Raw genomic sequence first — 22566 nt, 5'->3', positions numbered from 1 at the left:
CAGCCCGTACCGGAGCAGCGTGTAAAGGGCCAGCAGTAGCCCCACACCCAGCAGAGCCCACCCCATCCCTACCGGTACCGGTACCGGTACCCCCCGCCCTGTCCCGCCCCCGGGCTGGATCTGAGCAGGGTGAGGGGGGGCTGCGGGGTGCCCTGGGGCTGCTGGGTGTTGGGGGTCCTGGGAGCCCATGAAGCCCTCATGATGCAGGGTGCCTGTGTCTCGGGGTACTGGGGGTGTCCTGTCGTGTGCCATGTGGGTCTCCTGGGGGTGCCTGGGGGCTCCCTGAGGGCACCCATGGGGGTGTACTGAGGGTGCTTATGTGATATCTAGGGATGTCCCATTGGGGTGCCCCTGGGGTGCAGCGAGGAGTGCCATGGGGGTGTTCTGGGGGTGCCCATAGGGGTGTCCTGGGGCTGCCCTTGTGATGCCTACCGGTACCGGTACCGGTACCCCCCGCCCTGTCCCGCCCCCGGGGCTGGGAGGAAGGAGCGGGGCGGGGAGAGGGGAGCGGGGGGGGCAAAGGGCCGCTGGTTTGGCAAGCGAAGCGTGGGGTTATCGGCACCGAGCGCGGCGGGGGGCGGACGGCAGCGGTTGGCAAAAGGGATTTTTCTGCCGACATGATGGACTGGGGGCTCCCCGGTCGGGAGAGGAGGAGATGTGGGTCAGCGCAGCCTCCTGCCCCACAGATTGGAGCATTTCTCCTGTGCTGCAAGCCCTGAGAACGCTCACTGCTGCGCGGAATGATGCCCCCAGGGCGAGGGGTGCACCCTGTCACCCCTAAATCCAGAGCCCACCTCTCCTGTAGATGCCCCATCCTTGGACACACTCACGGTCAGGTTGGGCCTGATCGAGTCGAAGATGTCCCTGCTCATTACAGAATCACAGAATCTTCTAGGTTGGAAGGGACCTTAAAGATCATCTTGTCCAACCGTCAACCTAACTGACAAAAATAGACACCCACACAACAAACAAGGAGCATCATCACTAACCCATACCTCCCAGCACCACATCAACCCGTCTTTTGAACACCTCCAGGGATGGTGCCTCAACCACCTCCCTGGGCAGCCCATTCCAATGCCTGATAACCCTTTCAGTGAAAAAAATTTTTCCTAATATCCAGCCTGAACCTCCCCTGGTGTAACTTGAGGCCATTTCCTCTTGTCCTGTCGCCTGTGACTTGAGAAAAGAGACCGACCCCTGATGTGGGTCAGCGCAGCCTCCTGCCCCACAGATTGGAGCCTTTCTCCTGTGCTGCCAGCCCCGAGAATGCTCACTGCTGCATGGAACAATGCCCCCAGGGCAAGGGGTGCACCCTGTCATCCCTAAACCCAGAGCCCACCTCTCCTGTAGATGCCCCATCCTTGGACACACTCACGGTCGAAGATGTCCCCGCTCATTGCAGGGAGGTTGGACAAGATGGCTTTCAAAGGTCCCTCCCAACCCATTTTACGACCTTCCAGTCCCCCATCCTCGTGTTCTGTTTCAGACCCCTCATGACAAGAAAGACATTGAGGTGCTGGAGCGGGTCCAGAGAAGGGCAATGGAGCTGGTGAGGGGTCTTGTGAGGAGCAGCTGAGGGAGCTGGGGGTGTTCAGCCTGGAGAAAAGGAGGCTGAGGGGAGACCTTCTCACTCTCTACAACCCCCTGAAAGGACGGTTTAGCCAGGGGGGTGGGTCTCTTCTCCCAAGGAACAGGCAATGGAACAAGAGGAAATGACCTCAAGTTGCACCAGGAAACGTTTAGGATGGATATTAAGAAAAATTTCTTCACCAGAAGGGTTATCAAACATTGGAGCAGGCTGCCCAGGGAAGGGGTTGAACCCACCACCTGAACCCACCAGATATTTAGAAGACACGTAGACGTGGTGCTGAGGGACATGGTTTAACAGCAGTTTTGGCAGTGTTAGGTTGACAGTTGGACTCGATGATCTTAAAGATCCCTTCCAACCTGGACATTCCTATGATCCTGGCCCACCAGCACCCTCCCACATCCCTCCATCCAGGCTCAGCCCCTTCCCACAGCTCAGGCTCCTCTTCTGCAGGTCAGACACTCTGGGAAAAGCCCCAGGTTGTGGTGACAAGAGTTAAGACAGACAGTCAGAAAACAGAATGTGAAGTATTTTTTTTTTATATACAGAATACAGGAAAGTTTCTGTAAAGTCTAAAACGTTACAATTACTATGTACAGTGGAACTAGCTGTTCTGCTGCGGGGAGGTGGCATATAAACAAAAGAGACAGACAGGTTACGACAAACGATCTGCTACAATAGACAATTTGAGGAACGTCATACCACATGTAGCACTGTACACAGCTTTAAAACATTGAAAAATGCCATCACTGATGTATTTACACAGAATCCAACACTTTTCCTTATTTGAAATAAAAAATAGGATGGACACCAGGAAAAGAACTCGTTTCTCACTGCCCATAATACACAGTAGCTACTTGTAGTGCAACCATAGCAGGGAGGGATGGGAAAAAAAATAACTGTGGGAAGAAGAGCGCTTCTTTACATTAAATAAAACAATGATATTGTATAGATTTGCTGTATGAAAACTGTATTTCTCTTTTAATATAAAACTATTGTCACTGGCACAAAATAGAACAAGTTTCTGATTATTTTACAACTGCATGGGAACTATCTGTCAGAGAGAGTCCTTGAGTCAGACAGCGGTCGCCCCTCGCTCTGACGCGTCTTGCTCTCACTGCAGTTTTTTCCTTTTAAAATGAAATGTATAGTACAAATATATGTGCAAATGCCCCTAAAACTTGAGCAAAAAAGAAAAATTAAAAAAAGTTAAACGTTCTTCATTTCATGCAAACGGCGTGTGAACAGTCTCTGGGCCGACATAGAAAATCCCACCTCGGTTTTGTACATTTTTGCATTGCCAAGAGTCTGAGGGCCTTTTCCTTACTCCAAAGTTCTCTTCCTAAAAATTCCTAGGGAACGGAGTTGGACCGCAGCACGGGCACCTGGTGGGGTTTAAGAGAAAGCTTCTCTTCCAAGTCCATTTCTTGTACTAAGGCAGTGTCCCCCTTGGGCTGTTTGGTCGCAAATTCGGTAATGCTGAAAACAAACTGCAGGCAGCCCAGCTTGATGTAACTGCCGTGGTGGAGCAGGGCCGTGCCCTCCCAGCCAGCCCCACTGCCCCCTATTAAGCTGGAGCTGCTGGCTTTGCAGTTACAGGGTTTCCGATGCTGCCCTTGCGCCTGCGAATTCATCACAGCGGCTTCTTCATGCGGCTCCTCTTCCTGTTTTCTGCTTTTATGTCGTTCTGCAAAAGAGAAAAAAAAACAACACGTGAGATTCAGGCAGGCCGGAGGCAACTTGTTTTTTTTCATCAACAGGGGCTACTGCTGAGGTTCCTCAGGGGTAAGATCCTCCAGCCACGAGGTATTTTAGTTGTCTGCGGCGAGCGGCTGATCAAAGGGAAACGAGAATCTCCCTGGAGAGGTAGAGGTGTTTATTTCCACATCTATTTCTGTGGCCAAAGAGAGGAAGCTGTTCAGGTGGAGAGTAGAAGTAAGCTCTGCAGGGATGGGATGGCTGTAGCTTGTGTAACCCAGGCTGAGGCCAGTGAAGAGGATCCCCCTTTTTACAAGAGGTACAGAACGCTGCAGAACAAGGGGCACCAGCAAGGAGCTGATTTGCACCCGCTCCTGTCCCCCCTCTAACAGCTTCCCTGTGGTGGCACGTGGGACTGGCCATGTCTCAACACTCACTTATCACACTCTGCACTTTGGCAACAATACTGCTGGGAGGAGTGGGCGTCATCTTCTCCGAGAAGTCACACGAATACAGAACGTTGTCCACGGTCGTCCCATGCTCACTGTAGTTCAACAGCTCATAATGTTTCGTATTCTGAAAAGAAGGGAAGAGAAGGGAATTGAGCCATCAAGTCATAGAATGGTTTGGGTTGGAAGGGACCTTAAAGATCATCAAGTTCCAACCCCCCTGCCATGGGCAGGGACACCTCCCACCAGAGCAGGTTGCTCAAAGCCCCAACCAGCCTGGCCTTAAAACACTTCCAGGGATGGGGCATCCACAACTTCCCTGGGCAACCTGTTCCAGTGCCTCACCATCCTCACAGGGAAGAATTTCTTCCTAATATCTAATCTAAATCTCCCCTCTTCCAATTTAAAACCATTACCCCTTGTCCTGTCACTAGACTTCCTCTCTGGCTCTCCTGTAGGCTCCATTCAGATATTGGTAGGCTGCTATGAGGTCTCCCTAGAGCCTTCTAAGTCAGAAAGGCTCCTGCTGATACACTCTTTTGGAGCACTGAGACACACCACCTCTCTCCCTACTGCTGTTGATGGTTAAATAAGAGCAGTTTAAAATATCTGCCAGCTTCAGAGACCACCAACCTGAACCTTGTGAGCTCATGCTCACAGAAGAGCTGGCTTTTCAGCAAGAGTTGTTTTCTCAGGAAGAAGGGCCAAAGCAGCTTTGAAGAGAAGTGGGTTTTACCTACTGCACTTGGACCAACAGACCTGGAAACAGGGATTCAAGCTGATTCTCCCAAAGCGAGCGCACCGTTTTAACAGGCACAGTAGGATGCAAAGACCTTGGCCCGAGACCTGTCCCTAGCAGGGAAGAGATGCGCTTTGGAAAGCAGATGCAAGATGGCAAGAGGGATGCCAGCGTGTTGCAGCAGCCACAAGACAGAGACAGTCTGGGATCTACAGGCCTTTTGCAGATGCTGAAATGCCAGGAGATGTTACTGTGACATTACAGCATCACACAAGCAGCATCACGCTGAACTGAGCTTCGCAGAGGATGTTGATGGAGCGGAGGAGATTGCAGGTTAGCTCACAGGAATCATCTGAGGGCTGAAGACCTCGTCCCCCGCAGACTACAGAGCTTTAATCAAGTTATAAAAACTCCCCATGGACAGGGAAGTAAGTTTTCAAGTAACCTGTTAGACCGCAGGGGGCAAGGCCAGGAGAAACAGCAGACAGAGCTAAGGAGGGGGAATTCTCCCTCTAGAGCAACCACAGCCATGGGAGGGCCTTGTGGAGCATGGAAGGAGTTCAGTGCCTAGAGCCTGATTTAGGATTGACCACTGTGAGGAGATGCTTCAACACAGATTTAAGGTCTGGATCCCATTACTGAGTGTGTTGTGTAGCTTGTAGCGCGCTGGAGGAACGGCTAAAGCCGGCTGTGGGTTAATCCTGGATCCTGCTCAGTAGACAGTAGTTGACAAATGGTGATATAAAAGACTATCTTGCTTCAAAGACTGTTTCCATGCGAGGAGACATCTCCAGCGGTGCTTTTATTAGCAGACCCGCCAGTCTATTTACTTCAAGAACAAACTAATCTCTGGACTGTAGTTAAGAAGCAACTGTAGACCTCTGTTTATGCTGGGAGCTTAACTGAAATTTTAGTTAAATAAATAATTTATACAGAGTACTCCAGATGGGCACGAACACTCTGCATCACCGACACACCTGGAGCAGTTGCCTGGTTTGTTCCAGCTGAGGAGCAGCGTAGACAGGTAAGGTTTAGCTTTTATTAACAAAGCAGCTGGATGAAAAGGTATTGAACCGTTTCTATGACTTTTTCTTTCCCCAGGCACCAGCAGTGACAGCTCTTACTTGCGGTCAGTCTTTGTCCCCAGGCAGTTAGCTCAGAGAAATCACGCTGGCAGAGCTCTGTGCTTCAGAAAAAAAGGGGTATGACAGAAAACGCTGACGCAGCCTTCACTGGAGTGAAACCATTCACAGCCCTGGCTCTTTGCAGTCCACAAAGGAGCACCACACAAAGACAACCTGCTGCCTGCATCTCCAGCTCCCACTGCCATGCATGCCAAATAATAAAAATTTAAAAAAAAAAAACCCACACAAACCCAACCCCAAACCACTTCAGGCACTCACCTCATCATAGAATATGCAGGCGTGTTTGCCAGACACGTAGTTACAGTGACCATAGCTTGTAAGGCACACATCCATATCAGCTCCTGGCAATGGGGAGGGGACAAAACAGGCTCAGTTCATTGCAGAAAAGAAAAAAAAACCCAAAAAACAAAGCCCAAAACTGTCAGGCAGCAGAGAACAACAGACAGAATTAAACTTCAATTAGCAAAACAACAGGGGAGCAACTGCCTTTGTCCCAGCTCCCAGGACTGCATGAATAATGCTGTGATAAGCCACCAAACAAAGTTTCGGTGGGGGAAGGGAAGGCCAGCAGCCCCAGGAAGGTTGAAGAGCATTTCAGTTACTGGGTCTACCCAGAGCACCACAAGAATCTAAGCAGAAGGAAAGGGAAACCTGCAAACAAACCATAAGTCTTCTCTCCATCAGTCAGGCATTAATCTCCAGGAGAGATTCTGTTAATTTTGACCCCAGTTGGGTCACAAAGGTGCAACTCCACACAGACTGGGGAATTTCCACATTTCTCCTAAAGCAAAGAATCCCAGTACAAGCTGCCACAATGGGTCTGTTTTTCTTCAACACCCACTTGGCAAACACTCCGGGAGGGTCAGGGAGAACCACCCTGATTCTGAAAGGTCAGGGCAGGAAAAAAAAAACAAAACTACTCACCTGTCCCAATGTAGAGGGTTCGATAGCACATATTGACTGCACCCCCTAAGCCCATCAGAGGATAGAACACCGCCCGGGCTTGCACTTCCTTTCTTTGCGCTGCAAGATAAAGAGAAATTACTTGAACAATGTTATCAGCTATGAAGGCTGCTCGACCACTGGGTTCCCAAGCTACCCTCTCCAGAAGGCACAGATCTTAAGGAAGATGCAGTCAGCTTTGGCCTAAACCCCAATTCCCAACCCTCTAGGAATGTTTGTGCATTAAACATCTTTTTTGCCAGTCATCAGGGAAAATTGCTCTCTCCAGTAACCCACACAAGCCACGCAACTGGGGGAACGTTAATACTGAGCATTGGCACAATGGAGCCACACTGAGGAAAAAGCAAGCCCCCTACCACTGGTTTCTTTCTTAATCTTTTCCACTTCGGGCAATCAAAGAGCTGAGTTCCTGCTGTCAAAGTGCCACTTTAAAAAAAAAAAAAAATGTGGTGCTGGCGAATGTCACCAACTTAACAGCTGTGATTTCACTTCTAGTGAAGCTGCAGGAAAAACACAGGGGCTGAGCAGACAGGGCTTGTCCAGGGACCAGCCCAGGATGGGGTGATTTACTGGGTGGACTCTGTTACCCTCGGGTCAGTCCCTGGCAAACTCAACAAGGGCTGATCTGGGGCTGAGCCTTCAGAGCAGCTCCCTGGCAGCCAAGTTCAAATCACACAGTCTCATGTGCCCCCATGAACTGGAGAGAAAACCATCTCCTGTGGAGCAGGACCACCAGAACCACAGGACCAGCAAACTCTGGACCACGCAGACCTCGCCAGGATTTCAGCAGCTGTCTTTTGGAGATAAGCCCCTTTTAAGCAGAGTTTAGGCCCCTCCCAGATACTACAATCTGCGTTACACTTTTACACCAACAGTGTGAAATCAAAGAACAGAACAGGAAGACTACAAGAGATTGTTTGCAGAGTCACCTACGTCAAAGAACATTGGCCACACTGGGTGGCATCACTGGACGTGCAGCTCAACGCAGCTGAAACGTGCAGGTTCACACCTCCACCCAGCATAAGTCCTTCCAGCTGTCTGGCTCTGCTGGCTCAACAGGGCTCACTAAAGCTTTTGGATCTAGTATTTTCCCAGCAATGCTAAACAGTCAGCCTAAACACATCGTTTCTGCCCAAAAAAGTGTGTTGGGTTAAGACAGCATCAATGTGCTGTTTGGAAGGCAGACTGCTGAAGAATTTCCAGAACTCGTCTGTTGCGAGCAGCACAGGAACACAGCTCATATCACAGCCTGGTGCTGCGTCCTACAGCAGGGTTCAAAAGAAGATCAACAAAGCATTTAGAGAATGCTGTGATGCTACAGCAGCAAGCGAGCAGGCAAGCACAGGGTTCCAGAAGAAGGTTACTGACTGCTAGCAGGACTTCCAAAGATCTTATAGTGGATATTTACCCCCCAGGCCTAGCAGAAGGGGGAGCAGACCACTGCTCCTGCAACAAGGTTGTGTCCAGTTAGTGCTTGAAAGCAGATTAAATGGACTGGCTGCACGTGGAGGATCACGAAGCCAGGTTCCCCCTGCAGCTCTAGGAATCTGAAGGTTTCCAACAGAAGCACAAGTTGTTTTCCATTATTTGCATTTAGTGTTTTTTTGGCTCGACAGTGACATTGTGCTGAACAGGCAATGACAACGTCACACAAATTCTGTGCCCTGGTTCCTCCTGTTCGTCTCACAAGCAGCTTCTCCAGAAAGAGAGCGCAGGAATTCATGCATTTCTCTTGCCCATCTCAAAGGTGAGGGGAAAAAACCAAAAGCAGCTGAACCTTCCCATCTCTTGCTAATTCTAAGATTGATAAAACACAACCTCACTGAAGATTTCCAGCAGAAAATCCAGAAGTTATTGAAGGTGTTTTCATTGCCATAATTTGTAAATAATCAAGTAGAGAGACCAGAAGGAGTTTCTGGCTTGTGGATATCCAGAGCAGGGGATGAGAGGAAAGAAATGTGAAAGGCAGCATCAGACAGATACCAGAAGAAGAGGGAGATCTCCTTCAATGAATAAGGCAAGGGAGTGCCAAAAAGCTCAACATAAATCAACTATTCTAGGGCTGCTCTTACCTTCAATGTGGTTTCCCACAGGAGATTGCTGATGGGAACTGACACTGCTTGCTAGAGACTGAGCTTTGGAAGGAAAGAGCTGATGTATTCTCTGCAAGGCCAGAAACTTGATCAGCTGCTCATCCAGCATATTTATCTCAATCTCTGTTAATAAACAAAAAGCAATTAGTAAGTTATTCATGGAAAGGGTGCAATCTGAGCTGCAGTGGATTTAACCGTCCCACTTTCAAACTTGATATTTGCTTCAACAGCAAAGACTTGACAAATTTTGTAGTATCAAGAATCTTATGTATGTGATCTATTACTATTATTCATATCATCTCCTGTGAGCAGTGTGCGAGGAGAGTACCAGTGGTGGCCAGAGCTACAGCTGAGGCAGCAAGCAGAAGTTCAGGGGAACAAGGACTGATAAAAAAGTTGAAAATCTGTCGTTTTGGTTCAGAATAAACAGCCCTGCAGAGGTGGACATCGCACCCCCTCTGGGCAGCAGTTTGGGTCCTTCTTGTGAAGCTCCAATAACCTAGTTAGAAAGTCTAGCCCTGCATTACAAAGGAAAACTGTAACCACCTTTGAAGCTGCTACAGGTTCATTCCTGAGTCATGCGCTTTCATAGCAGGGTCAATTACCCAAGCAGGGCAATTCAGACAATATTATTAACAAGCTTTTAAGCAGATCTGCTGCCGATAGCTTTGAAGTATTTATGTTCATAAAGGCCTACAGAAGTCTGCTTTCTGGCAGCAAGCAGGCTGGCCAACATCTTCTTCCAAGAGCTTTCTCCACGTCAACGACAGTTAATACAGCAAGTAGAAGAAGCTGAGCCTTTCCCGATAGCAGAGAGGTATAGTCTGAGCAGTTGGGGTTCACCCAAGAAAAGAGGGGCACCCTGGCAATGCCAGAAAGGCTGTTCTTCAGATGTAGAAGTCTCTGGCAACAAACAGCCTCGCTGTGCTAGTGATGGTTGCTGCTCAGCAATCCCTTCCTCCTGAAGTCACTCCACTAAGGTTTGGCATTTCTTGCCAAGTGCAACAAAAGGAAAATAAAAAAATGGGCCAGTCTAGGAGAAGACTGACAGAAGCAGAAATAAATCAGGAAATCAACTGACCCATCAGAGCATCACCACTCAGGTGACTACTCAACGACAAGATCTATCGTCGCTGGACTTTACGCCCGCCAGGACCAGCTCTGGATTGCTCTAGCACCACAACACAGACACAGCAGGGCTGCATGTTCCTGCATGTGAATTCCACCTGGAAAGCAGCCCGTGCAACAGCTTTGTGATCGTTCCCCAGAAAAGCTTCAGGCAGAAACACTTCATCGGCCTTGCTGCCTTGGCAACGCTACAAGTAGGGAAGCATGTGACATATTTAAGGTAATGTATACCCAGCTCCACCCTCACCTGACTGCAACCCTTCTTTATCTCTGGAACTTTTCCTCAAGCAGAGACCGAATGCTCTAGGGAAGCAAACACAGAGGGCTAGGAGAGAGGGATAATGAACTGAATACTCACCGCCATCCATAAATGCTTTCAGGGAACTGGTGAGGTCCAACATAGCTGCGGAGTTTGCAGTGAGTGATGAGGGTAGAGTTAAAGCGCTTCCTATGGATAAGGTGCTGGGACTGACCTTACCATCTACAGGGAAAGATGGTGCAGAGAAGATATGTCACTGGGACGTTCGTGAGCCATGCACCCAGCCCTTTGGCTGCACTTGGCTTCCAAGCTGCTCGGAATGACTAATTTTGCTCATACTCATGCTTTGTAAAAGGCCTGAATGAGAGGCCATTAGCTTTCTTCTCCTCACAGAGGGACTAGTGTGTGCCTCCAACACAGAGCCAATTGCCAGCTGCTCCCTCTCACCTCCAGTTGTGGGAGGAATTCTGGACCTTATACATTTAAGCCCCTACTCCCTGTTTGAAGCAGCAGGAGTGACAGAGTGTGAGGGATGTCCTACAGAGACTGCAAAGATAAGCACCAGGGCCCCAGGAGCCTGAAGAGCTTACTAAACCTAGAGATGTTTGCCAAGTAGCTTGTCTAGGTCTGAACATGCATAAAAACTACAACTGCCACATTTTTATTTCTGCAGTTACCAAGTCTGGGGTATACTTCACTGTCTAGTAAACGTGAAAGTCCTAAGCAGATTTTATTATTTACAAAATAAAATCCTACTGCTTTGGCAGTGACCACGCAGCGGAAAGCAGCAATGGCAAATGGCAGGAAACAAAATCCCTTTAATGCATTGTTGATACAAGATCTTCTTGAGTTGGTTTGCTTAGAAGTACAACTACTATAAGCTTGAAATTTATGGCAAAAAAAAAGGTCATGAATGATTTGTATTTCTCTAGTCAGCAACAAAATCTGCACACGATAATTTAAGATTTGCTATAAATAAATATATGCATCATGTTAGATGGAAAATCTAAATATTTACACCTTTCCCAAGAGACACTGCATCAAAATGATGTTTTAATCTGCATTTTGTAGAAAGCAAGCTTTGCACCAATAGCAATTACTTAACATCTTAAGTAACTGCAAAATTATGTAGGGTTTGCAGAGCTCTTCAAACCACAAGCAAGAAGTTTTCTATAGTATGGTCTCATTTCCTCTACCAAAGCTTCTCCCAGCCTCGCATTTCTAAAGCAGGGCACAGTCAAACCACCAGCCCCAGAGTAACCAAGTTTGTTCAGCAATAAGCAAGGAGGCCAAGTACTCCAGGCACTGCTTCCAAACACGAGGTAAAGCTCAGAAGATGCTCATTAGGGAATTATTTTATTTTTTTTAAAGAGAATAATAAAAAAGTATTGCTTCTGCTGCTTGCAATCACCAAATCTCAGCCACTCCATGCAGGCCTGCTGCTGAGCCTCTAAGGACTGCAGGAGAAGTCACAGCTCTGCCCCGTGCTTTTCAGCAACCGCTTCAAACCCAACCTGCACAGAGGCTTTTTAACTAGTTTGAGCATTGAGCTGGTGTGGGGAAAGGGAAGAGAAAGAGAATGCTTTAAGTGAAAGCTTACTCCAGCAAAATTTGAGTTATGGGCAGTTAAGTCTGACTTTCAGCTATCAACATCTTTGACTTGATGTTTTTACACTGAAGAATGGGCATCTGCACTTTAACAGCAAGTTTTTTGGGTACAGCTGAAGACAGAGGTGGCACATCCAATCCCAAACCCTGTTATTATCAGACTGGCAGACACTAAAGAGACTGGCAGACTACACCTTCCCAACTCCACACCTCTCCAACATCAAGGCTGTGCAGCTGAAGACTTCCAATTTAAAACCACTGCTGCTTTCCAGAATTAACTGATCTACGATCCTGCTTCTCAGGACAGAGCCCCCCTCTCAGGTATATGCAACCAGCAAAAACATTCCATGGCTCCCATGAAGGAACTTAAGACAGAGGAGGTGTGAGAAACTTCTCCCAGCTCTCCAAAGAAAACCCAAATCCCAGTTAAATGAGATCGTACCGCTACAGCCTTGAGGTTCAGGATAACGTTTAGACTGAACACCTTCTCAGCCCTGGGGGCAAGAACAGCCGTTTGGCACGTACCTGAAGGTGGTGCTGGTGAACAGAATCTGTTGGTGGACCCAACAGCAGAGATGCCATCTCCTGCAGCCTGCGGAGGGGTGAGAGCCCTCGTGGCCGTCAGAGGGGAGCCCATCGACCGCAGGTCTGCCGTCAGCGGCGGTCCTATCTGTGTCTGCACATTCTTTCTTTGCAAAGTGCTGGTGGTCTCCAGGCTGGCACAGGAGCTCGATATGGACGTAGGCATGCTTGTGACGGGCACAGAACCCCTTTGTGCACAAGAAACGGGTCCTGCTACGTTCTCCGTTTTAATGATGGTTCCAAGGGTGTGATTCAGAAGTCCACAAGTCGCCGGGGGCGTGAGGGGCCGAGGCCACGTTTGCCGATGAGACAAAACAGGTATTGTGTTACCAGATGCCATTAGCCTCTGGGAGTCAGTCAACTGTGCTGAAGATTCGGATGAAACGCCATAGAAATGAGGACCATTTACTTTAATGTCAGAGGCTGTGGGCCCATTCGAAGTCCCGCAAGAAGACACCTTCTTGGATTTATCTATACAAGAGCTGCAGTTGACATCTTCCTGTGACAACGTCTGCTGGGATTGCGAGGAGCTCAAGGAATTCTGGGTGGTGATCCCTGAGGTGCAGGACGACATGGAATAGAGGGAAGGTGTGGGTGCCTTGTCAGCTGCCTGGTAAGGGTTGGCGAGTGAGCCGTCTGCCACAATAACAGGCTTAATATCAGCCTTCTCTGTTTGTTCAGAGTCCCAAAGCGAAGTCATCTGCTTAGCAGATAAATGTTTCAATATGCTGCACTGGAGCGCAACAACACTACAGAGCCACTGGGAGGAAGAAAAAGGTGCAGGTTAGCTCTGCAGGCAGACAGCGCTCCAAACCTCAACAGCTACTCCATCCTTCACCCAGCTGGAAGAAACACAGCTGCCTCACCGCATTGCTGACCGCCCGGGTGCAGCCCAAAACTACAGCATCTGCTCTGATGCTCATCTAGAACCAGGAGAAAACCTTGTCCAAAGGTACAAAATCGCAAGGAAAACGAGGTACCGTTTATCTCTCTGCCCCAGGAGCTGAGATTAAAGGAGGGAGAAGGCAGCAGATGCACTTCCTCACCCCCAAATTTTTCCTTCTCTTCACCTCTTGAGTGTTGCAACTCTCCAGCTAGTTACAAAGACATCTTTCACCAATATGGGCTTCTCTCCAAACACGATCCTCCAGCTTATTCTGTAGCACGCTGGAAAGACATGCTGATCTACCTCCAGCTATAGGGAGTCACCTGCCAAAGCTGGGGTGGAGCACCTTTTCTTTTACACAAGGAAGAGGACGACCAAAAGATTTATTTGAAGTTTTAAGCCCCGTGGTGAACGTGCACCTGCCACACAGAAGAACCCCACCTGAGCTAACAGAAGGATTGGGCTACACCACTGGCTGCAACGCGACATGCCTTTGTGTTGTGGAACCTGGCAAGAAGTTTCATAAGAGATTTAAACACTTATTTGACCTTGATTTAAAAGTCCAATTTGAAAAGTCCAAGCAGGCCACAAGCGTGACGTTAACACACAAATAAACGTGTCAGAGAGCAGTCTTACATAATCAAAGTGGAAAGTATTTTCCCTCAGCCAGGAAATAAAAATGACATCTAGACAGAAAGCCCTCGATGCACTCTTAAGGCCAGAAGACTATTTCACCACTTCCCTGAAGAATTTTACATTTCACCTGGAAAGCCAAAATGAAGTTTTAATGGGCAAGGGTGTCAAAGACAAGACAAGCTATCACCTTCAGACATGATTTTGAGACTGGTTTCCTAGACAACTGCTCTGATCATGACTGAAATGGAAGAGGATCTTTGTACCAAAGCAACTACAGACACAGAGTCCAAGCATTTGACTTCATTTACCTCCTGTTGTTCTGTCTGGCTGGCTAAGTGCTCAGTGTTCAAAAGGTGCTTCTGCAAGGGTTCCTCAGGGATCCCGTTACAGATCAGCTCGCCATCTCTAATTGCCGCAGGCGCGAGTAACGGGGGTGGAAGCCGGTATTGGGACTTTATAGCATCAGGAACCTACATTGTAGAGAAAAAAAAGATCACACATGAGAAAAATTACTCAAGAATGACTAGTTAAAGTGCCCAACCAGCACTATGCTTCGTGTTTGCTGCTTTCTGACCCAAAGGAACCCTGCAGACAATACATTAGAAGTTTCAAGGACCGAGTACTTTAAATGTTTGCAGCTAGGCTGAAATGAATAGGTTTTATTCCCTTAGGTCAGGCGTGACTTCAGCACAATGTGGTGGCTACAGCAAAAAAGAAGTCATGCAAAAAAGGCCAAGCAAGAAGGGAAACCTATATGGTATTTTTCAGGCATTCTGGCAGTAAATATTCCTTGGGGTTTAACACAGAACATGCAGCAGCCCCAGTTCTGACTCTAGGGCCACCTTCAGGAGGTTTTGTGTTGTACTTTCTATGCTTGTGCTAGATTTAAAGGCTTGTAATAGTTGAGCCTTATGGTTGGCAGAAAAAGAGCTTCTCAAATCCTACATGTAGTGAAAAGTAACTGATTCCCAGACCTCTCACCAACACATTCATGCAGACCCCACCCTCTTCCTCCTGCCCCAAGAGGAGGCTGTGCCTACGGGGCGTGCTGGTTTCCCCTTCCAAACTGGAATACATACGCGGGGAGTTTCACTGACACCTACTTGTTTAAACATACCTTCAAACCTTTTCTCTTTACTGATTGAAGAACTCTGCGATTCGGAGGATGTTTCTTATGGATTCGGTTTAAGAAATCCACTTTGACAACGTGCTGAGATATGGTGTCCTGGAACCGGTCAAATACTCGGCACCGATTACTCAGGGTCAAGTTCTTCTGGTTCAGCTGGGTGATCAGATAATGCCACAGGAGTTAGGGATCTGCAGGTCACTCTAATGTACCCTAAGACTTTCATAACGCCTCGTAGCACTGGCAGTACAGCATCAGCTCAGCTTTAGACTATTTGTTTCCTGCAGCACTAACCATTTCTGTTAAAGGGTACGTGGCTGGAGATGAATACAAAAGCATTTAGAGGCCTACTAAGCAGCACCAATGCTCTCAGAAGCAGTTTGTCTGGGCACAAGCCCTTTGTTTCAGCCCCCTGTTTCCTGAGTATTTAAGTCTCAAGTACACTGCTTTTCCACAAATGAAAACTCCCTCTTGGAATGAAAGTTTTTTGGGTTAAGCATGCAAAGAATTATTTTTCCCTGTTTGTAGCACTGTGCTGCTTTGTATCACAGTTCTGGAAGCTCATCTAGATCTTAAAGGAGTCCAGTCTGAAAACTAGACAAGCTGTCAGTGAGCCACAATCTGAGCTGTCAGCTTCAGTTACAGGAAGAAGTTCCCCCATCTTTCTATTTTATTGCAGATAGAAGCATCATATTCCTTTGGAGAGTGCGTTGCTTGCAGCAGGAGCTTTACAAGCGTTACAGGGAGCAAAATAAGAGCTCAGAAGCTGTTTTACATTTGTTGTACTTTGTCCTTTAATGGACCTGCCAGGTTCCACTCCAGCATCCGGTTACCATACTGCAATCATAGTCCTGCTTACCACCACGTGCTCTATGTGATTTGGGCACATCCATCTACCCAGAGGCATGGCAGTAAGCGGTGGCTCCAGACAATCCATGTGGAACAGGAGCGGGCAATAATCGCACTGGATTAGAGGTGCCACTCTGCAACTCCTGCCAAGAGAGAGCCACATCTTATTTCCCAGACAGAATATAGGGTACAAACTGAACACGCAGGCAAGCTCAGCTAAACACTTCAGCTTATCTTTCCCCACCAATTCAATATGGACCTTCCACAAGACCCACCCGAGGCAAAAGGACTCGCCCATGCACATGAGGGTTTCTCGGTGCAAAAGAGGTCCTCTGGCAGGGAAGGATGCTGTTGCTGGAAAGCTGTAATCACCTGTCAGATTCTTATGAGCAACTTTTCAAGTTGACCTTGTGTATTAGTTCTGAGTGGCTTCATTTACAGCAAAATTCAGAAATCAAAAGGAAATATCAGATTTAAGTTATTATGATTTTTCTCAGGTGATTCTTGTGCGAAGTTGGGACATTTACTTCGACAAGATGTTCTCAGAACAAGTCTCAAACTCCAGAAAGCCACTACATCCAATTCCTCAGACTTAAAAGAAGGCTTCACTCTAGGACAAAGTTATCAGCTGTTCTCCACAAAAGCCCACCTGAGTCGCCAGCCCAATTCCAGAAACTCACTCTGACTGGGCTCCTGAAATAGCTTTTTGTTTTCACTGACATTTTGAATTGGGATTTATCTGTGCATTTTTTATTCAGTTATAAAAAACAGCAGTATTTTGTAGTAGTTTCCAGATTCACTATTTCAACACCATATTCCTATTTGTCTTGGGCTTATATCTCCCTGTAGATTTACATTTCCTAAAGGTCACCTCCTCACATACTTCCTTCATGAACCATAAGCAAAGGACCATCTCCATTTTCTATACCACCATCACTTCAGAATTTTTCTCAGTAGAAAAATTCTGAAGACAAGATGGCTCGCTCTCTTCAGGCTACATTTTAAAACCCTTTACAGTCACGCAGGGCTGCAGAAGCCACACCTGCACTTGCCATGGTTAAACACCTGTTATTTAGCAAAGATGATTATTCACCCATTTATTTAGAGGATTGTAAGCAAGTAATGAAGGAGAATGGGAAAGGGAACAGCTCATCTACTTTTTTCAGCAAGAACTTTGCTCCTGTGAAGGGTGCAGCAACACCTAACAGCTTCCCTGGAAGTGTCAAATACCTGTTGCATGTGAAGCAGACTTTCACCGGCAAGGGAACCAAACCATTGTGGTCTAACTCGTGTTGTGCTTTCTTGACATTCTTTCCTGTGGTTTCTTCTTTTCTCCTCCTCTTACTAGTACCTGAAAGTAAATTTTAAAAGGCTCTGGGTTACCCACATAGGAGAGATCTGCTTTCTGGTAGATACACATAATCATCTCAGGCAGAGGGGAACAGAGAAGGCAAAGAGAGCTGCTTAAGGAACTCTTATCAACCACTAAATCTAGCCTTAAGAGACAAAGACTGTCTTTTAAAGGCAGGCATCTTTTATACTTAATCATTTCAGGGACATCATATACATGAAGTCATTACTTTGTTATTAGATTATCATATTGTAAATCAAAATCAAGTATTTTGACAATTGGAATTTTCTTTCTTCAGATTGATGATCTAGACTAAGGTGACAACAGCAAGCCTTCATCCCAGGTGCTGATGGAGGGGCAGTCTGCAGCAGCACTGTCCCCACAGCTCACATCTGAAAGGCCACCTGCTGTTGGACACCTGGAGACAGACCAGGGGTACTTCTGAACCTTCTGCTTTCACCAGTGAGCATCACCAGAGCCACAACTACCAAGGAGTCAAGAGGCAAGATGGCAGCAGGACACAACTGTGAACACCTTCACCAACACTAACCAAACCACTGCTCACCTGGAAGTGCTGTGGTGCAGGTCAGTTCATTCGGCAACTGGAACTGCGTTGGGTTCCTTTCCATGGCAGCAGCAATAAGAAGCTCAAAGGGTCGCTTCAGCTGGGGCTGCCCACAGTCCATTTCTGCAATGGCAGAGTCATCATCCACGTCAATTATGTCCTCATCGACATCATTCTGTTCTGAGTTGGGGGTCTCCGTGCTGGCATTGGATGTGGGAGTGCCAGGCCGGCTCGCTCTCCTTTCCAAGATCCTGGCATGCGCATTAGCCCTGATGCTGCTGCTAGACCTGTCCAACAGGTCTGCGTCACTGGTGGGGGAGGTGGTCCTTTTCCCAGATTTGTCCACCAATCCATTTACCTGCCCCAGCTCTTTCTTCTGTTCTCGCTTCTGCACGACATGAATAGGCAGGCTTATCATGGAGGCCACAAACAAAGCACATCAACCTTGACAAATATGCAATCCAAGACAAACAGCATCTGAAAAGGCTTGAGCCACTTCCTACCACTTCCCCTGTGAAGTCATTACAGCCTTGACCTAGCAAAAACAATTTGATTGCAGCTAAACAGATGACAAAACAGCTGAAGGGAACCAAGCACAGGGCAGAAAATTAGCACCTCTCTCTCTCTCCTTTTGGGATAGCTGTATTTGAGGGCAGATCAGGACAGTATTTCACAGCATCTAGTCCTAAATACTCGACAAATCAGACAACTCTGTTTACTCTGCTAGCCAACACTGCGAAACTCCGCGGCAGACCGTTCCTTGTCGAGGCAGACCATTAACCCTGGCAGTGCACCCCAACCCATTACAGAAGGAGGAGAAGGTCAGCTTGAGAATACAAGCACGATATACAAACAACACTCTGCTATCTGTTGGTGATGAGCACCTCAGACAAGGTGGGCAGGGAGAACTGCAGCAGAGGGAAACAACACATCGCAATCACCGCGAGATCCATTTTGCAAGAGGAGGGGACGCTGCCTGGCCCAGAACAGGCGACTGTGCACTGCTCCAGTGCCTGACAGCACCATCCATATGGATGAAACTATTTACTCCATCACTAGAGTGGTCTGCAAAAGGAGCAAAGTGTTATCGGGCAACTTTTGATACAGAAAAATTGGAGGATTTTTTTCTTTTATCTTTTTTTTTTGGTGTTTATTATTATTTTTTAATTTTGAGACCTTAATTTTTTCTTGTTGGCAGACAGCTGAACAGCACCCTGGAAACATAAGAAGGCAATCGTTTCAGGAGCAAAAGGCTGAGTACACAGTTTTCTTCCAATCTGCTTTGGGTGCCACTTCAAGGGAACAGTTGTTAGATAGTTTCTAAACCCTCTGCTACGCAGTCTTACGTAGTCATAGCACTAAGATGTTTACATTGTGCAAGACACTTCCTGGAGAAAAAGCATCAAGGGGGGAAAAAAAAAAGACAAAAAAAAAAAAAAAAAACCCACAATCGTGCCTGAAAAAAACCTGACAAGAAAAGGCTAAAAGAAAATGGGTCATTCAGTGAACATGAGAAGAGCAAATGGGGCTTTTTCGTCTCTTTGCAGGAGCCCGTCACAGTTCCACAAAGGAAAGGAATCCATTCTGCTCCTTTACTACTTGCATGAGAAATAGATTTATACAGCAAAAGAGAGATCTAGAGCAGAGGTTAGAAAAAGCCTTTGGACAGCAAAGAGAGCTAAGCCCTGGAGCAGGCTGCTGGAAAGCTCCATCTCTTACAATTTTTTTGTTTTAAAGAAATTTTGGATCAGTAATTGCTGAGCGAGGTCAAAGAAAAGCAAATCATGACATTTTGTGGTTGTAACTAAACTAGTATTTCTGTAACAGTCATCTCAAAGCATGTCTTCCTCCCAATTCAGCAGAAACACAAAGATTGATGCTGAACCACCTCATGGACCTTGTACTCTCTCAGAAAAAGAACAGAGAGATACCCAGGGAGAGGCACTGCTTAATGTCTTGTCCCTTCTAGTACGCTCTAGCACTTGTTTTCCACAAAGCACAGAAGTAAACTATTTTGCTTCCATGCTCTACAAAACCACAACAAAAGTTCCTTTCCTTCTTAGAATTTCTTCGATTTCACTATCCATGTCATACTGACAGTTTTGACCCAAATCCCTGCTGCTCAGAAGTGAAGTAACACTGTAACTGTTAGATGAGAAAGAATTTACAAGATAAAAAAAAAAAAAGAAAAGCCACAATCTTGCCCAACCATCTCCTCCCCATCCTGTTCAACAGCCCAGGAAATCATAACTCACTGTGATTTCACCCTCTGCTGATGTGCAACTGCTGTGAAGTCACACTTCTAAAAAACACACGCTAACCAAAAATCACAACCCCGATGCCAAAGCTGCATTCACACGACTCCTGTTTCGCCTGTAGACAGCTCATCTCCTCGAGCACGGGTACCATTCCCTCTGTGCCTCGGCTCTCCCTCCCTTCCAGAGGTGGGGGGAAGGAAAACGTTCTTGTCAAGCTGTGCCTTTTAAACTCTATCTGGCACTTCAGTTTTGTGGTTCCTACTAGAGAGGTTAAAAATACCAGGAGGGTCTCATCAAGACCCCTTAGTTTTCTTTAAGCCTGTTCCTAACGAAGCCCTTCACAACTGTGAGCAAGTCTGGTGGCATAAACACACAGTAAGGGGAGAGGAAGGTATCATTTCAATGGACAGTTGGAAGGGCAGGGATCATGGCTGTTATGAGGCTTTACCTTGCGGCGTACAGTGCAGCGGTGACACATCCACTCCCCCGGAGGCAGCATTTCCTCGCTGAGCGGAGGGTTGCTACAAGAGAAACACAAGGCAATGCTTTACTGTTATTTCTGGAAGGCCTCCTCTCACGTACACGCAGCCGGAGTCAGGGCAGTTCCACAGGTTCCTCTCCCAGGCACTTCCTCCTTTTCTTTATGGCGATGCTCCCCAGCTTCGCTCCCCCCATACACCCACTTGGCCAGACACCTCTAAGAAGTTAGTCTTCCATGACACACATCTCATCTCCACCATGCAGCCCGCTCCATGGTTTCAGAAAGACAGTCTTAGAATTGAATAGCAAAGATAAATGGAGGATTCACTTGTGTGCAACTCACCTACCTCCCCCTCGACACCAATGCCTCCTCAAATAACTTGATTACTCCATGTAAGACTACACAGATTCCCGAGCAGCAAGCACAGCCACGTATCTAGGCATTTCCACCCTTTGAATTTGCAGCTTCAGTCCAAGTGAGCAAGCTGCCATGAAGTCTACCCACTGCTTCCCATGTACTCCAGCCCTGGGCACACTTAATGGTGGAAACCACTTTCTATCTTAAGACAACCCAAATACTCTTAAAAGTGTCACCATATACAGCTTGCCTTGGCTATGAAGCACAAGATACATCCTACTCATGTGGATCTGCACTTACTATAAAAGCTGTATCACATCGAGATGACATTCTCATTTTGATGCTAGAAATAAACCAAAGCAAATTAGATGAAGGAGTAAGGAGGACTATTTTCAGAAACACTTTTCCTTAGTTAAAGGCAGAGCAGCATATGTTAGACGATACACTTTCCTTGCAGATCCTACTACCAGCTCAAGTACTTTCCAACACCTCTTTATCATTAAGATTTGTTATTTCAGCAAACTGCTGACTGTTGCAGGAAAAGTGGACACGCTGTCAGAAAAACAGCCGGTTACCACGCAGAGTGGCTTTAAGATATACTTTTAGAAGTTCTGCCTACTGATGCTAGAGGCAGCTGCAGAGCAAGTCTGCTCTCTTGTGCCAAACACTCAGCAGACAGATGTGCTACGGCAGGACCTGGAAGCTCCGTTTCCCACTGACTGGTGACACAGCTGGGACAGACTGGGTTACCAGGTGATCAAGCAGAACTGTGGCCACACTGGCAAGGAGCTTACAAGACCAGACTGAGATGCCACACAAACCTGGGCAGCCAGACAGCAGTTCACTTCAGGAGCCTCTATACTATTTATTGCACCTACAGACAAATATCAAAGCAAATCCAAGTTAAGCTTTAAGAAGCCTCCAGCACTGAGGAGGACAAGAGAGGCCTCCAGAGAGGACAAGATGCATAATATTTGCTGGCCAATAAGGGCTGTGCTTTGCAGCAGAAAGGGAGGAGGCTGTCTTCCTCCAAAATCTTGCTCCTAGCACAGGGAAATGGCACAGGATCCCAGCCCAGGCTCCCAAGCTTGAGCTGTAAAAACAAACATGCTTCCTTTGTTTAAACAGAGTCCCGGCGAGCCTTGCCCCGCGCGCGCCAGCAGAAAGCCTCCGCAGGTACCGCAGCCAGCCAGGGTCACACTCGGGCTTGCAACACTGTGCCTGGAAGAGTGAAGGAAGAACACTGCAAGAACCAAAGCGGGTAATAACCTCAGCATTTCTGGTGTCAGGCTCCAGGGAATTCAGTAGAGCCAACACATCTGGCAGCCATTTTGAGGAGGAGTGCAGGGTTTCAGAGGCCTCCGTGTTCCAGCCGCTCCAGAAAGGCAGCTCTCTGTGCATATATGCACAAACATACCTGCAGCTTATGTTTCTCATTTCCTGGAAGGCTTGGATGAACAAGAGATCAGGCTCTAGACGAGAGCACCAAAGCCTCAACTACTGGCTGCTTTACACAAAGCCTCAAACGTTTGGCTGAAGCAGTAACTCCCCCCCTGCCCCAAACGAATCCTTTGCTAACCAAAGAGGGGAAGGGGGGTGGAAGGAGGAGAGTAACAAATGATCCCCCTGTGCTTGCTGCAGCGTAAATCCATTCCGAGTCCTGAGGTGGATCCTGTGATAGCTCAGGTTTTACTCCTGCTGGAAACCCAGCCCTTAGATCTGCAGCTACAGCGAGTAGGGATTCGTCTGGCCCCATTCCCCCCCTCCCTTCCCAGCACCCCAGGGGGAAAAAAAAAAAAAAAAAA

At 47.4% G+C, this 22566-nt stretch overlaps 2 protein-coding genes across 2 annotated transcripts in view; both read right to left on the bottom strand.

Annotated features, from left to right (window-relative positions):
• Positions 1 to 872, bottom strand: part of DHRS13 (dehydrogenase/reductase (SDR family) member 13) — a 3349-nt gene extending 2477 nt beyond the window's left edge. The window contains exon 1 of the mRNA XM_014953012.1: positions 831 to 872. Within this exon, the coding sequence (XP_014808498.1) occupies positions 831 to 872 (42 nt within the window). The remainder of the gene's footprint in view (positions 1 to 830) is intronic.
• A 1238-nt stretch (positions 873 to 2110) lies between these two features.
• The window catches only part of PHF12 (PHD finger protein 12), a 22663-nt gene continuing 2207 nt past the window's right edge, over positions 2111 to 22566 (bottom strand). Inside the window, exons 2-14 of the mRNA XM_014953011.1 lie at positions 20372 to 20444; positions 17666 to 18053; positions 16980 to 17100; positions 15760 to 15892; positions 14892 to 15056; positions 14083 to 14244; positions 12196 to 13012; positions 10162 to 10284; positions 8655 to 8798; positions 6544 to 6642; positions 5878 to 5960; positions 3724 to 3862; positions 2111 to 3275 (exon numbers count right to left, since the gene is read on the bottom strand). Coding sequence (XP_014808497.1) covers positions 2941 to 3275; positions 3724 to 3862; positions 5878 to 5960; positions 6544 to 6642; positions 8655 to 8798; positions 10162 to 10284; positions 12196 to 13012; positions 14083 to 14244; positions 14892 to 15056; positions 15760 to 15892; positions 16980 to 17100; positions 17666 to 18053; positions 20372 to 20444 — 2782 coding nt within the window. The 3' untranslated portion in view covers positions 2111 to 2940. The remainder of the gene's footprint in view (positions 3276 to 3723; positions 3863 to 5877; positions 5961 to 6543; positions 6643 to 8654; positions 8799 to 10161; positions 10285 to 12195; positions 13013 to 14082; positions 14245 to 14891; positions 15057 to 15759; positions 15893 to 16979; positions 17101 to 17665; positions 18054 to 20371; positions 20445 to 22566) is intronic.

Source organism: Calidris pugnax, unplaced genomic scaffold, assembly GCF_001431845.1.
Source record: "Calidris pugnax isolate Ruff unplaced genomic scaffold, ASM143184v1 scaffold133, whole genome shotgun sequence".
NCBI lineage: Eukaryota > Metazoa > Chordata > Aves > Charadriiformes > Scolopacidae > Calidris > Calidris pugnax.
This window is presented reverse-complemented; position numbering and strand designations above follow the sequence as displayed.